Genomic DNA, 15,552 nt, shown 5'->3' with positions numbered 1-15,552 from the left:
AGGAACGAATACATTGCTGAGGGGAGGGATTAGCCCCGCCCACACGCTTAGTCATGTCGCATCACGGTGTGTAATTTACCTTTCACTTCAATGCTAGCATTAGCATTGGGTGCCTTATCGAAGGTGTACACGCACATGTACTCGCCAGCATCGTCCGCCCGCGGTTTGTTCAGTCTACAAAAAGAAAAAGGAAAAAAAAAAAAGAAGAGTTTATTCTTTCTTTTTTTTTGTTTTCCAATCAAACAGCAGCAGCTCTCTTTTTGGTCTGTGCTCTTCCACCCACACAGATGTGTACATAAAATTAGAATGCTATATATACATATATTTTTTTATTCTTTTTTTGCCTGGATCCTGGGAGAGCAGTTTTCCGATTTACACTGCACTGCTTTGTCCCAGGGAGGGTTAGGTCTGTCTGTTCCTGTCACGTCAGCCACTGGAGGATTACTGACACCGAGTTTGACAGGAAATTGCCTGAGAGTGTCGACGGCGCGTGGGCATGCCGCTCAGATAGAGGGGGCTGCCCTCATAAAGGCTGGTGCTGCTAATGGGACCACCTACCACTGGCACAGAACACAATGCACATTTTAATTTTGACAAAAAAGTCTTTCTGCAAGATGTATGCTTTAGTGTTTTCGGAATTTAACATTATATCGACAGTCTTGTTGGGTCTTGTACATTAGAGCCATATAATTGTTTCTGTAGGTCTTAAGAATATATTAGTGTTATCAAACTTTTGAACACAGTTTTCATTTAGAAGCTTCAGAATTAATGTAAAATTTTAATTACAATAATAAATGAATGAAATTACAATAGTACAATAAATGCTAATTTAAAATGAAGTGTATGTGATACACAGCACAGCACACAACGAAATGTGTCCTCTGATTTTAACCCATCACCCTTAGTGAGCAGTAGGCAGCCATGACAGGCACCCGGCCATGAAAGCCATGACAGCCATGACAGGCGCCCGGGGAGCAGTGTGTGACCCTTCTGATTACGGGTCCTTAACCGCTAGGCCAATCAGTGAAAGCCTGGTTTCCCAGATAAACGTTTCCCACTGATCTATCGTCCCATCCTTTTTAAGGTGAGTTGTTGTGACATTTTGTGACAGTTAGTGTGGGGTTAAAAAGCCATAGCTATAGCTCTGCATACGGCATAATCAAGGTGTGAATCTATACACTCTGTAATAATCAACATACCTAAATCACCTTGTATATGTTAATAATAATCAAATATGCTTTAAATTATAGGCTGAATGGGAACTAATTACAAAATATAGTGACACATACGAGCATGTGCTATTAGTAGGTCAAGCCATGCTAAGTGTTTCATGAGTCATAATGCATCAAATTACGGTGTATTAGGGGAAAAAAGACAGTCTGAATAAATATAAATAAATGTGATTAATGTAACGATTAATCATTACTACCTACTCTTGCTTGCCATGGTTGCTCAACAGACATCTAGGAAATCAGTGAGTCACAAAGCCTTTAAGCATTAAAATGATCATTTTAAAGGACACGCACAAATAACACCAGCAATCCAGAGCGTGCGCCTCAGTTTTATGCAAAACTGAGTGACTTTTGTTTGAGTGACTGAAACAAAAGTGACTTATTTCTCTACCAGTACGCACAGAAAGACCCACACCTGTACTCTGTGTTCTTCGGGTCTCTCCGTGTACCAGGGATCTCTTGCTGGTTCTTCATCCAGAAACTTCCTGTGTGGGTGTTGTGTGTTGTTGTCAGGTTGCACTGTAGAGTAACCGGGGAGGCTGTGGAGTGGGAGCCTTCATGGACCAAGACCACCTGATCAGAGGCATCGATTCTGGGTTCTAGAAAGGCAAAGGAGCCACTGTTAATCAAAAAAAATGTGATCTTGATACTTGATCCTGTGTCCTTTGATGAGACCTGTGTAGGAAACAAGAACTGTGTACACCATAAACATAGACAAAAAGGCAGCAAATCATATGGCACAAATGAGAGCAACATAAGCCATCCAAATTTTATGGATAAGCAAAGCATAGTGATCACTGCATTTATAAATCTATACTGAAATACCCAAGTGTATCATAGATTATGGACAAAGAATAATATGAATAATAATAATATGTAATATGCCACATTCACCTTACCCATAGATAGCATAGATAGATACTATCTAGGGAGATTCAATTTCCTACAAACAGAAACATATGCAGTTAGTTTTTCCATATTTAGGGTATATTTGGTCAATTAAAATATTCATGACATGGTGTTTTTGGTAATAATCTTTCGTAAATAGTTGACTTTAGGGTTACAGGAAGAATAACACCATCAAGGGCAAATCTTTAGTGATAATAGAAAACATAAGGAGAGGATACAAGATGATACAAGTGTAACCTGCTTAATAAAAAAATGTAAGTAAAAAGTTGGGCTGAGGGCAAGATGACGCACCCAAAGTGGAGCCAAACAAAAGTAGGTCATCGAGCCACGACGACTAATTAGACAGTGCCGCCGATGTTTATGTGCTTATTAATCAGAATAGTCCCTCCAAGCAAGTGTACAGCCAGCCTGTTACGCTGTCTGCAGGCAAAAGCTTCACAGAGCTCCTCCCATTGCGCCTCGGGGCGGGGCTTCTGAGGAACCCCCCTGAAAGACAGCGGGAAGAGGAGCGTGCTCACTTTGCCACTGGTTGATGGACTGGACTCTGACATAACTGACCTCTGGAGTGTCATATAAGGCAAGTTCCCCTATGGACCTATATGTCCAGAGTCTTCCTCTCTCTTCATATCATGTCTTTCTTTTACTATATATATTTATTTTGCCAACTTGCTTCCTCATCTCTTTTATTTTCCTCCTCTCTGACCTTCACTTGTCAGCAGTAACCCAAGTCTCAGCTTCCCCCTCCATCATCCTGTTCACTCATTCATAAAAAAAAGCCCACACACTTAATCTCTCACTCTTTCTAGTGCCGCATTTTCACAGCACACAAAGACACGAACAATACAGCATTCAGAAAGCTAATAGCTACGGCAGAAAGGCACATCAGTTTGTTTGAAGGCTCAAGCCTTTTGCTTTCCACCAAGGTCATTTGGAGGGCACCTGCTCAAAGAAAAAAGGAGAAATGGAGGATCAGTAAACTGCTTTTTTCTCCCTTTTTTATGCCTCTGGCTCCTGCGACCTGCCCTATGAATTAAACTGCGTCTCCACGGAGACCTACTTGGCCAGCAGCGCTGGGGTCTGATGTTTCCTGTTGACACAAAAAAAATTAATGCTGCCAGGCTCGCTTCGGCATGATTCCTTTACCAGACAAAACTGCAGGTGGAACAGTGGCATCCAGTGACGTCGATAAAAGGGCGTGGCCACTGTGGACAGAACATTTGCATCCAGAGTTCTTAAAAGGCCAGACTTCATACATCAGGCTAAGATCATGTTCAAACACATACACCATTGTTTCTGTTAACATCAGTCAGGGTTAACAAGTTCTACACAACAGATGTAGTCACAATCACAGGAACTACACAGAACTACAGTACATATCGTAACACGTCTCTACGTTACAAACTATACATTCCAGTTCCATTGCTCTCTTCATGTATAGCATGTTATATACATGTCATAATGTGTACAGCATGTATATATTTATATGTACACTGCGTCTCAGTAATGACAGAATATGTGGTGTCTTTAAAGGCATTTTTCACACTCAGTGATGGACGTAAGTTGATGGGAAAGTTGTAAAAGTCAATTTTGTGCTAAATAAAGGTCAACCATGACATGGTCCATTTGACCGTTTGTTTCCGCAGGTGAATTAAGTGCACTGCATGAATGCCTTTTTTTTGCAGCATTTTGACTGCAAGAGAGTGACTCAGTTCATGGGGTGATGGGGTCCGTTCCACCAAGCACTGACCCCAAACACACTCGGGCTGACATGTGTATATAATGTCATTACTGATGGAACTACACATACACACGACTAAGGCAAAAAAGAAGGCACAAGGTCTTACGCGGGCGAGTCCGTAAAAAGACTGATCGCCGGAGCTACTCTGCTTCCCTCCAGTTTAGGACAGATACACACAAACAGTCCTCCTTGGACCATGTGAGGGTCATTCCATACCACAGAGGAGTAAACAATGGCGGTTTGTGGCATTGATGAAGCACTGCGATAGGACGCAGTCTGTGGTGGCCTTTTTGTTTGTTTGTTTTTTTACTATGGCAGGTTAAACCAGGATGGACCCTTCCTTGTGTCTTCTTCTCACGTTCCCCTCCACCCTTCACCAGGAAACAAGCACATAGAGGGAAAAACCAAAATGGCACAGAACACCTTCAAAGCGCTGTGAGGCCTACAGGTTACACAGGGATTGTAGACTGCAGTGGGCTTTGAAGTAAATAAAAAAACACACACAACGCAACAGAAGGCATGAACAGGGAAAAAGGGTAAATGAGCGACGGGAAAAGGAAAAAAAAAAAAAATCACATTCAACTACAGAAATAAGAAGCAGGTTAAAAATAAACAAGTAGACAGCTAGGAGACACGTGAGACAGGAAGCCACAGAGGAAGTACAGGAGAGCCGGGGGGGTGACGTTCATGTTGGGAGGGACAGCTGGGGTGGGTGGGGTAGAGAAGAACGGATACTGGGTTTGTGGTCATCCACAGCGAGAGGCAGGGGGGGAGGGGCTGAATTGTCTACTGAATTCAGTGAATCCTCAAAATTGGGGTGGGGGGGGTGCACGTTCAATGTCAGATCAAAATGAAAATGACCATAATAAAATTAAAACTGGGAAGAGGGGTAAAAAAAAATGACTTTTTTTGTCTGTTCTGGATTTAAAAAAAAAAACATAAAAAAAAACATAAAAAATTCTAACAATAAAATTCTTCAAATGACAAGAGAAGGGGTTTGTTGGTGTTTTGTTTTATTTGTACTCAGACTGAACAATGGCAGGCGCGTAGGAGGAGATCTCGACATTTTTGGTGCTGAAACAAAGAGCAGAGTTGTGTTTGGGGTTGGGTTGGGGGTGGAGGGTGTTGGTGGGGGAAGGGGGGGGGGTTCAATCTCTACGTACTACAGGACATAGACCCACTCACTCTGCAAAACGGAAATGGTGGCCTGAGCGCGGATCCAGGTGATGGCCGGGTTTTGCCGCAGGTCGTTACGGCGCGGGTCGTTGCTGGCCCGGCACTCGTAGGTCCCGGAGTCCTCCAGCGTGAGGCGCGTGATGGCCAGCACGCTCACGCCGTTGGCGCCGTAGGCCGTGTTGATGGACACGCGCCGCTTGCGGGCGCCGTCCCACAGCTGCTTGAAGGAGTCGGCCCGGTTGATCTCAGCGTACCACCACTGGATCTCCGGCGTGGGGTTACCGACAACGTCGCAGTACAGCTCAAAGGTATCCCCCGTGAGCTTAGTTTCAGACATGGGCGACTTCACAAACCCAGCTGAAGAAGAAGAATGTGCGGAGAGGGAGAGGGGCGGGGCGGGTGGAGGAGGGAGAGGGAGGGAGGGGATGAAGAGGGAATGCAGTAGGGTAAATCAAACTGGATCAATAAAATGATTCAAAGTAAATGAAAGAACAAGCAGCCAGAAACTCATATGAGTAAAGCAGTTGAATTAAGAATCTGAAGCAAGAATCCAGGAGAAGAAGTGGAAATGTGTTACGGGTTAATGGCCCACTGAAGCCCACCCGGCAACCACCTCGTCCTCCAGTCCTCTATCGGCACCTCGCTCTTCAATGTGACCTCGCACAGCCGCGACCGGCTCCCTGGAGATAAGCCAGGCGCATCCACCCCCATCTGACCTTCAGGAGCCAGTGGTCTTTACGTTTACAAAATAATGTGCCGCACTTTTGTGCAGATAAATTGCATCATATGCTGATTTCACCAAAGTCTGAAGGGCCCATCTGCACATCCTTAAATATAACCCCCCTGGTGAATTATACAAACATCAGCCTGATAAGCCTGTTAGTCACCAGCACCCTGAACTCCCCCTACAGTAGACTCATCCTACCTGGAGGGAGGGGGTTCCTTCCAAGGTTTTTCCTTTTTACTGTAGGGGCTCTATGGTTGAGGGAGGGTGTCAGCTGTAAATTTTCCTATTTTGTCTGTTGTATGTTGCCCAGCTAACAATGGAGCATGAAATAGACAATTTTCACAGTATTCTTACAAATAACGTTACGTTTCTAAAATCCCCATTCCATTCGGGACGCTCTATGGGAAAAAATAAATCAACACTCAGATCAATAGCATTCGTGGGGCATCAGCATGATTGTTTTTACTGGGCCGGTGCTGCCCTCAGATGTCCGGGGGTGTGTAGGAAATTGAATACGCGGTTTGGATTTGTACAGCGAGTGCATGTACACTGGGGGCTGAGTTAAATTCTGGCTGAGGTGTGATGTGCGCCCGAACGTAGTCTGGCTGTCCGTTGGGAGAAAGATGGTGGGTGTAAACTGGAGTTGCGTGCCATAGCAACTAAACTGAGGACACGGGTAATGAAAAACAATCATATTGGTTTAGCATATATTTGCATCTATGGAACTAAAATGCGTGAATTCAGGAGATTAAACACTCCCTAAAAAATTAATGGATTTAATACCATGTTCTGTATTTGTATTATATGTACTGTAAAGGTGTTTTAATGTAACAAGGGCTGTAATATAAAGTGTACACTAGCGAATAATCCCCTACAAGACTTTTTCTACAGATGGCAAACAATATTGAATTGATGTTCGGAGAACAAAAAGATAAGAGTCTCTCTTGCTATACACAAAATGTAATTAGTGCAGATTTTAATTTTTTGTGTGTTGGTTTTTGTTTTCATGAGTATATTGCAAAGTACTGTACATATATAGTATGTCTGATTTCAGTTCAGCATCTCACTTGTTTATTCTGGAAGTGTGTGTGTGTGTGTGTGTGTGTGTGTGTGAGTAACGTAGCTGAGCAATCCAAGGTCTGCTCTCCTCTGAGCCCTGACTCACATAGTATGTGTGTAGACTGACTCACGAATGGCCTGACCATAACAAGGTGCTTCGCTGACAACAGATCCCCGGGTAAGCCTTCAACCTGCTTGACTTCTTGCTCTCCGTTATTTCTCACAGTTGTAACTCATACAAAACAGTTCTTTTGAAGTTCAGCTGTGAGACAAACACAGATAAAAAATATCAGATAAAAAGAAGGTGATAGAAGAATCAAGAGGATTTAACCCATTTGACCTTCAACCTTTGAGTTGAAATTGTAGGTGTGTGTGTTCATTCATTATTATTAATGGAGCAAGTGATACATATATTATACCAACACCAGGCTCACATCTTCACCTATATAACAGTAATTTTATTCAAAAATTATTCTCAATATTAATAATAACAACTATATCTGAAAGGTCAGAATATTGTTCTTGTGCATACGCCTAGGCATAGTTAGTAAGAGACATGAGGGTTGCATCTCTGTAGGTCACATTTGGCTGCTCAGAAAGGTCAAAATCGCTCAATGTTGTCACTCCCCGCCCACATCATGCAAGCCAATTGAATCAAAAAGCCCACCTCTGATCACACGTGGACATTATGTTCCAGAACACTGACCACACCTCAGGCCCTGGCACAGGGTGCGGTCACACCAGATACAACCGACTGTCCCTCCTCCCGGAACAGCACCCTGCATCACTGCGCCAGGAGTCCTCCAAAAGACCAGAAGGCCAATAAATGAGCCATTAGAGCAACATTTAACACCGAAAAATGCGCTAAGCATCAATCGGCACAGACAGTTCATGAACACGGTCATTAATTAGCTGTTTGTTCACTGGCAGTGGTCATGTTGCCAAGATGAGACCCAGATTAAACATCATCAGACATAATCATTTTATCAGCTCATGCATCAAGTGAGCATAAAATCAGCAAAAATTAGTTTTACATACTAAGGCTGCCAAAATGAATGTGCTAACTCATCAAATAAATTAATGGCAATTTTTTTTTTACTGCCCGCATGGGTCTGACCTACAGATATAAATAAATAAAATGCACCATAGCAAGGTGGAGACTGGCAGAGCACGTCCATGTTATTTTCAAAGACACTCAAACCCCAGAGCAATACTTCTGTAATACTCCAGGCTGTTACAGATCAATCGCGTGCTAGGCAGTAAAAAAAAAAAAAAAAAAACTGTGCATTTATCTGTCTGAATGTGATGGACTTCATATTTGAACAGATTGCTTGCGTTCCCGCTATTAAAATGTTGCTGCCTCTTTTGACACGTCTGATGCGGTTACACGCAATTCTCTCCATCATCATTAAAAAACACAGCAGCCCAATGATCTGGCCCTCACATGCCAAGGGAGACAGAGAGAGAGCCCATTCTCAAAAAATCTGACAAAATATGAAAGAATATGTAATAATTATGAAATAATAATAAATAAACCACTGGGCCTGTTATTGCGTTAAATGAACTGTACCTGCAGGAGGTGTTCAATAATGGTCCAATACAAAAAGGACTGATATGGAATGATGACGGATATGTTATTTTGCCTTTTTAACACACCAACTGTGCTTTTTTAGTATTGTGAATCCTTTTTTGAATGATCGGACTAAGACATATTGAGGTTCCCAGATATTGATATTTGTGGTGTGTAAAGATTCCCCAGAAACTATGCAAATTATTTCAAATACGCTGAAAAATTCGTATTGGTCTGTGGGACGTGAGCAGTGTATGGCCTCATTGCATACCCCTCGTTATGTAGAAGATATGAAGGTACGAAGATGTGAAGATCCGGAAGCTCGTTCTCCTTTCCTCCTTCCTCCCCTGCTCCTGTTTGTCTGCACTCTCGTTACCGCGGGAATACTCATCACCGATTCCGGTTCTGAGCTGCGACATATTTTTAACTTGTGTTACATGACAGATGGGTTATTTTCCTGTCTGATTTTTAACTTAAACCTACAACAGCTGTCCTCTGTCATGGGAAGTGGTACGGCAAGTGCTAAATTAGGATCTCCTGTTGTGTCGCCATTTGGTAACAAATATATGAAAAAAAGTGCAATTTCAGATCTATAATGACACCCTCAAGCTTTGATCATAATAACATATTAATGCTGTAAAAAAAAGCTTGATTCTCAGATACTAATTGATCCCAATCTTTAGTATTGGTTTTGATTGCGATTGGCACTGGTATCGTTTTGCATCTTCCGGTTCATGGAAATCTCTTTACAGCGGGCAGCCCTCCCTCCGGCGACCTGGAGGACCCGGTGTTTACATGAGACACACACTTTAAACATGGCAGCAGCCGAAAGCTGGTCCAGCATTAATTCTGCAGCACCAAGCTCACTAGAAAATATCAAAAGCAAGAGCAGATGAACGAGGGAAACAAAAAGATGTGGAAAAGACCACGGCGAAAAGCGCGACAAATCTAGCAAAAAAAATTGGTTAAAAAGCCCTGTGTTTGTGCAAAAGTAGTATTGGTATCGAGTTTGAAATTTCAGTATGGTGACAAGCCTACATCATATGTGTCATTACTAAGGAGGAGATATTAGGAAGGAAATAAACACAGAGGATGGTTGAGTCTGTAGGTGGTAGTGATCAGATCAAGCTTAACCCTGACGTGGGCGAGGTGGTTTCGAAAAATGGAGGAATGAATGCAATAAAATCTAGCAGACTTGGATGCTTCGCCATTAATGAGTCTCTGATCAATAAATATGCCACAAAAATGAATTATGAATACAGATAGTGCTCAGAGAAGGGTGTTTAAAATGAAATGAAACTGAACGTGGCAGGAGCTCAAATCCGCCACTAAAGCCTACAAAATTCCCTGTCAGAATGGAGCCTTTCAATTGTCTCATTAGGCAACTTGAAGGTCGCAGCATCGCCGAGTTAGCAAGGCACATCTGGGCTTAAGCATGGTGCTGGATTAGAGCTCTCTCACACACACACACACACACACACACACACATGGATGACAGCCCTCGGTGTGCTCCGGCACTGAGAGAACAGAGCCTTCCCCCGAGAGCTGGGAGCACAGCATACGTCACCCTGCAGCCTGCCAGCGCCATCCAGCCTCCATGGCCCCCAGCATCCCGAGCAGGTAGCACAGTCCCCACGGACCCTTCCCTGGTTAAACATGTGGGTGACTTGTAGGGCATGTGCATTTATGCCTCCTGATTAAAGCAACTCTGCACATTAAAGAAATATATATATACACATATATATTTCAATATTTTCAATATACATTGAAAGCAACTCTACAATATCAGTAACCTCATCTGTCTACAATGCAACCGTAACATCATCCGAGCTAAACGCCTGTCCTTCCTATTGCATGAGCCTCTGCCATTACAGGAAGTCTCATCGGAAAAAAATGAAATGCAAGTGGACAGGGCAACATTTGGCAAAACGTATTTTTGCTTTGGTTAAAGTTTCATATATCTAATTCAAACCCTGAAATGATGGCTGTGAACAGGGGTCTTTTTTCCAGCCTCTGGAGACCTGGTTTAATGCATGATGTGAGGGACCAATTCCTAACAAGGATGAAACCCTAATAACCTCCTCATTGGCTCAATGTGCAAATCCGCTTCTAGCAAATATTACTCCCTCATTAACCCACGGAGAGGGTGGAGCGAAGAGGGGGTCGGACACTGGGATGCCTCCTTAACCCTATTAGAGATGATAAACACTGACAGGGAAAAGGAGAAAACTGCTTTAAAACGCTCGTAAAATGAGAACAGGTAATATGGATAGGAGTGAAGCTCGGTTTTTAACGGAGATACGTTTCGTTTACTGTGTCTGCCAGACCGTCTTTGTTTCTCGCTCACGACAACATATCCAGGTTAACCCGCAATCAACACGGCCGACTGACTGGAAATTTGACTAGCTAGGTCATTTGCATAAATGCGACTGATTGGCCAACGTGTTCACAGAGAAAATTGCACGAATGGACCGCAATGAACACGAGACAATGGACCCACAATTCAGTTCAGCCTCGTACGAAGTCACCTCATTTAAATGAGTAGCGCCTCCATTGACACCTTCAGGGCAGTGTGTACTGCCTGGGTCTCTTTCCGACACTTGTCTCTCTAGTTTTAAACATGCATTATAGCAAGCATTAGTTGTAAGTTGTTAATAAACGAGTGATTAGATAAAAATCAATGGACAGTGACAGCCCGACTTTACATTTCAAACTGAAGCTCTGTACACCTGCCCACACAGACTGGGCAGACGGCACAGATCAGGCACCCACAGTGTGTGGCACTACTGTCTCTCATTTACCAACAAAATCTTCTGTTAAAGGCAGCGCTGTTTTATTCTCACAAGTTTCTCTTTTGCTCCAATTTCATTGTAGCATTAAAAAAATATAGCATTTTAAAGTTTATTGAACATTAATATGAAATCTAGCCTGTCTATGGTCCTGCAGTGGCTAGAAATGGCGATAGGTGTAAAGAGTGCCATTCTGCTTCGCCGCTCAGATAGCGGCAGCTCAGACGGTCGGATCTGGAATTTGTCCCCATACAACGTCATAAGGGCAAAGGTTACCTCCCGTTTCTCATGCTTTGTCCAGCCAGAGAATTTCCCATCCCTCCCCTAAAACATTATCTCCACCAACCATCATGGCTTCAATGGCTATATATATTTTTTTCCATCACACGAGACTCTAGCCATTTAATTTTTTCTGGAAAAACGCCTTCCTGTTCGTGCCAAACGTTGTGGTTGGCAAATGGTGTTGACGACGTCTTTTCCGCGAATGTCCCCTCAACTTCTATAGGCCGTTCTCCTCCTCGCCCCTCCTCTCTCCTCCTCATTAGCATTTAAAGCTACAGACGCGTCCTGAGGAAATCTCTTGTGGGACGGGCTCAAAGTAAGAAGAAATTTTCTAGAACAGAATTGCTGTGGTAACAGCACCTATATGTGACCTGCAGCTCTTGTACCTTTTTCAGTCTGTGTGGGAGAGTAGGCCACCATTGCTTTAAACGCATTACCTTCGGCGGTCCCTTCTTCTACAACCCAGGCATATTTAGGTCTGGTTATGCACGGCCTACAAGTCTAATGTTTTCTCTTTCTTACTGTTGAGATGGAACGTTATAAACCATTATTCGTTTTTTAAAGGAGAGAACCTTTCAGCTCGTCACAAATAACAGGGTCTATCGTGCTTTTATTCGTAAAAAGGGACCTCAGCTGCGCGTAGGCTATTCTCAGACCCAGGCTGGTGAATTGTTCATGAAGGAAGATTAGGCATGGTCCAACACCGTAAGGATCCTTATCAGATGGGCTGATTTTCAGCCCCTTCACGTGCAGTATAGTGCCCCCCCCCTAGATCCACACAGAGGTATTTTCCATGTCCAGTCATGCAGTGATCTAAGAGTTAATGGATTCGCTGTCACAAAAGGACATTAAAGCCACAGTTCCCCACTCAGTGTCTTGGCCCTAAAAATAGAAACGTGCAGCAGAACGGAGCAAATGCTATTTACAGTCCTGCAGATATCTGTTGCTGAATCTGACACCCGGCGGCCCACCCATACACGCGCGCCGCATAATCTCTCGCCACTGTGCAATTGCTCAGCGCAACCTAATTAATTTGGGATGATAGTGATTATCGCACTTCTTTCGCCAACTCGTCAGAAAACATCCAGCATCATTTACGGCTGCGATGTGGTTATGCCGTTAATAAAACGGACACGCCGGCGCGGAGGGTGTTACATGCCCACGACACAGCGGCGCCCGGCATCGGCTTCAAAATCTGCCGCGGCACGCGCCCGCCGGAGAGCTGTGAAGTGCGGCGCCAGCCGGCAGCAGCCCTCTCTGGATGCCGTGGCGGGGTCCGGAATGCATACAGTTGGGCTTTGGCAAACAATGGCATACTTACGAGGCATCAGAAGCTCAGTGTCTAGACGATCAAGCCGTAGCCAACCACTCACGTGCCCTGGCCGCACGTGAATCAGCGGCTAAACGAACACAACTCACGAAATAACCCAGCTCCCACTACTATGGCCAAAAAGGGTGGTAGTAGCCTAGTGGGTAACACACTCGTCTATGAACCAGAAGACCCGGGTTCGAATCCCACTTACTACCATTGTGTCCCTGAGCAAGACACTTAACCCTAAATTGCTCCAGGGAGACTGTCCCTGTAAATACTGATTGTAAGTCGCTCTGGATAAGGGCGTCTGATAAATGCTGTAAATGTAAATGTAAATGTACACACTACCTGTGCAATTTATGGGATCTAAGGGATCGCTAGAGTCTCCCGAAGATGACGCATTAACACATTTCTTAATTTCGAATGCGGAATGTTATTTCACCATCTCACCATCACCGTGTTTTTAAGAGCCTGATACAGCAGGGAGGCCGGCGCGCAAACCATCTCCGCATCATTCCACGGCTCATTAAAATACTTGAATCTCATCAGTCAATTACGGCGGTCAGTGTCAACGATTTCTGGGTTTGGCCTCTAATATCAGCCCTGCCACAGGCCCGTCGCACCTTGTCTCACTCAATTAGCATAAATTATTAATGATGCATGACTCACAAGTCTATTTAGTGTTGGATGAAAAAAAAAAAAAAAAAAAGCTAATGTGATAAAGAGTAATTGTCAGCTGAGTGAAGGGGAGGCGAGTCCGAGGCGGAAGCTCGGCACTCGATCCGGATGCCTGGCCGGCGAGCGGCTGCTTGGACATTAAATGCGGTCACATGCACAACATCCAAGACGCTGTGGAGCTAACCAGACATGTCTGGTGACCCTAAATATATAGTTACCTATCAAATGAAACTAACAAAAGCTAACAGTAGATACAGTAGAGCGACAAGGAAGGACATTTATTGCATGTCTCTGATACGTTTGTTATAATTTTCTCTTTTTTTGCACCTTTGGAGTATAAACAGAAAAGACCAGGAGCACTGAGTAAGTGTCCATTTATTCTACTGTCCACTCCACACTGGGTACTGTTATCTTATCTGAGACCCCCTACCTTCCGTAAATGCCACCAAATGTCAGTAGCAAAGCCTCATGTCACTGATTTAAAATAAAAAAAAAAAAATTTTGTTAAACTTTTGCTTTATTCACCTTGGAATTGATCACGATTCTTCACATGGGGCCGTTGGTGTGGGGAGCGGGTCCACAGCTTTGACGCAAAGTGCTTGTCTGTTATTGCACGAGACATCTTACCAGGTCTGAAATAATAGTTTGTTAATAATTTTTTTATTTTTTTTTTAAATATGTTGGCGGTTTCTGTCTCACAAGCTCCTCCAGGACTCCTGCAGGTCCCAGTGCCCGGATAATCTCTTCTGACCCAGTCAACCCATCACATTCAGCACGGGACCATTCATTAAGGTGGGGCTGGGTTGGAACCACTGCGGAGCTACTCGTGTAAAATGCTTCAATTACTGATTTGTTATTACAAAGTACGAATTACATAAAATCATTCTTGGTAAAAACCTGTGTGCTCAGTGACGATGGCACCTTAGTGATGAAGGTGAATGAATCCGTTCACATGAACGGATGTCAAGCAATAAAAAAAATAAAATAAATATATGAATATATTCAGTTGAGGTGTAATATGTGCTGTAATGCATGAGAGCAAACAGCATCATTTCATTAAAATATATCTCTGGACAAGCATTGGACGTGAGACCTGAACGCATGTCTTGAAAGCACATATTTTTGGATTTTTCCTCGATTCTGACAGCCCCAGAGCACAGATACACCCCAGCGTGCGTAAGCCAATAGAAAAGGGGTAAAAAAGAGAAGAGATGGCAACCCCCTAGAGGTCAAACGCACTAATGGTGGCCTATTCAAAGGCCAGATCAGCGGTTACCTCGATATAAAGGAGACGAATACATTATAATAACTTCATATGCATAACTGTACATTACAACGTAGCGCATGATGTCGGACGGACTGGCGTTATAGAGCGTCATAGAGCGGGTGTACGTGGGAACGCGGTAAATCGTGCCGAAGCCCGCATCATCGACGTGACCCTCTTAACCCCGCCGTCCACGACCCTGATCCACCCTTCAAGCACCCTTCCTCCGCGGCCGCCAGCCGTCCTCGCCGCCGTCACACCTCCGGTCTTACCGTTCTGTGCCGAGGCGCGCTGGAGGAGCAGCAAGTTTCCCACAAGGACCGCCGCCAGCATCGCCGCATCGGGGTGCATTCTTCAGCTTCGGCTGGAGAACCAAGGCCCAAAAAACCGCAGATGCTGGAGGGGGAAACACTGAGCGAGAAAAGAAAAAAAAAAGATGATGATGAAGTTTTCGGGAAGGTTACAAACAGGACGGAATCAGGAGGCGTCGGCTTCTTCTTCGGACGCGGGCAGGGGCAGGTCCGTGAAGATGGCGCACCCTGGAAACGGCCGGACGATTCTTTGGTTTGAGGAGTCAGTCGGGGGTGTGCGGTGGAAGCCCGGTGACCGAGGGATGCCGACAAAGGGCCCCGGCGGAGGAGTCGCCTTCATCCGATTTCGGCGAGCCTTCGATGTCGCTGCGCGCATCCACAGTTGAGGCTCAGGGCAGGGTTGCCAGATCTCGCGAGAGAAACGTCTAACACGGTCCGCCCGGAACAGTATCACAAATATCGCTACATCGCTCTTCAAAAATGAGAGCAAAAGCATGCAACTTTT

General features: G+C 44.3%; 1 protein-coding gene across 2 annotated transcripts in view; it reads right to left on the bottom strand.

The window, feature by feature from the left end:
* LOC114765691 (neuroplastin-like) overlaps positions 1-15,457 on the bottom strand; it is a 26,430-nt gene extending 10,973 nt beyond the window's left edge. The window contains exons 1-5 of one of the 2 annotated variants that reach the window (XM_028956009.1): positions 15,275-15,457; positions 15,009-15,147; positions 5,065-5,412; positions 1,648-1,831; positions 80-174 (exon numbers count right to left, since the gene is read on the bottom strand). In XM_028956009.1, the coding sequence (XP_028811842.1) occupies positions 80-174; positions 1,648-1,831; positions 5,065-5,412; positions 15,009-15,087 (706 nt within the window). In that variant the 5' untranslated portion in view covers positions 15,088-15,147; positions 15,275-15,457. The remainder of the gene's footprint in view (positions 1-79; positions 175-1,647; positions 1,832-5,064; positions 5,413-15,008; positions 15,148-15,274) is intronic. The other variant, XM_028956010.1, reaches the window with a different exon arrangement.
* Positions 15,458-15,552: the final 95 nt, after the last annotated feature.

The sequence above is a fragment of the Denticeps clupeoides genome, chromosome 16 (genome assembly GCF_900700375.1).
Source record: "Denticeps clupeoides chromosome 16, fDenClu1.1, whole genome shotgun sequence".
In the NCBI taxonomy this organism is placed as follows: Eukaryota; Metazoa; Chordata; class Actinopteri; order Clupeiformes; family Denticipitidae; genus Denticeps; species Denticeps clupeoides.
This window is presented reverse-complemented; position numbering and strand designations above follow the sequence as displayed.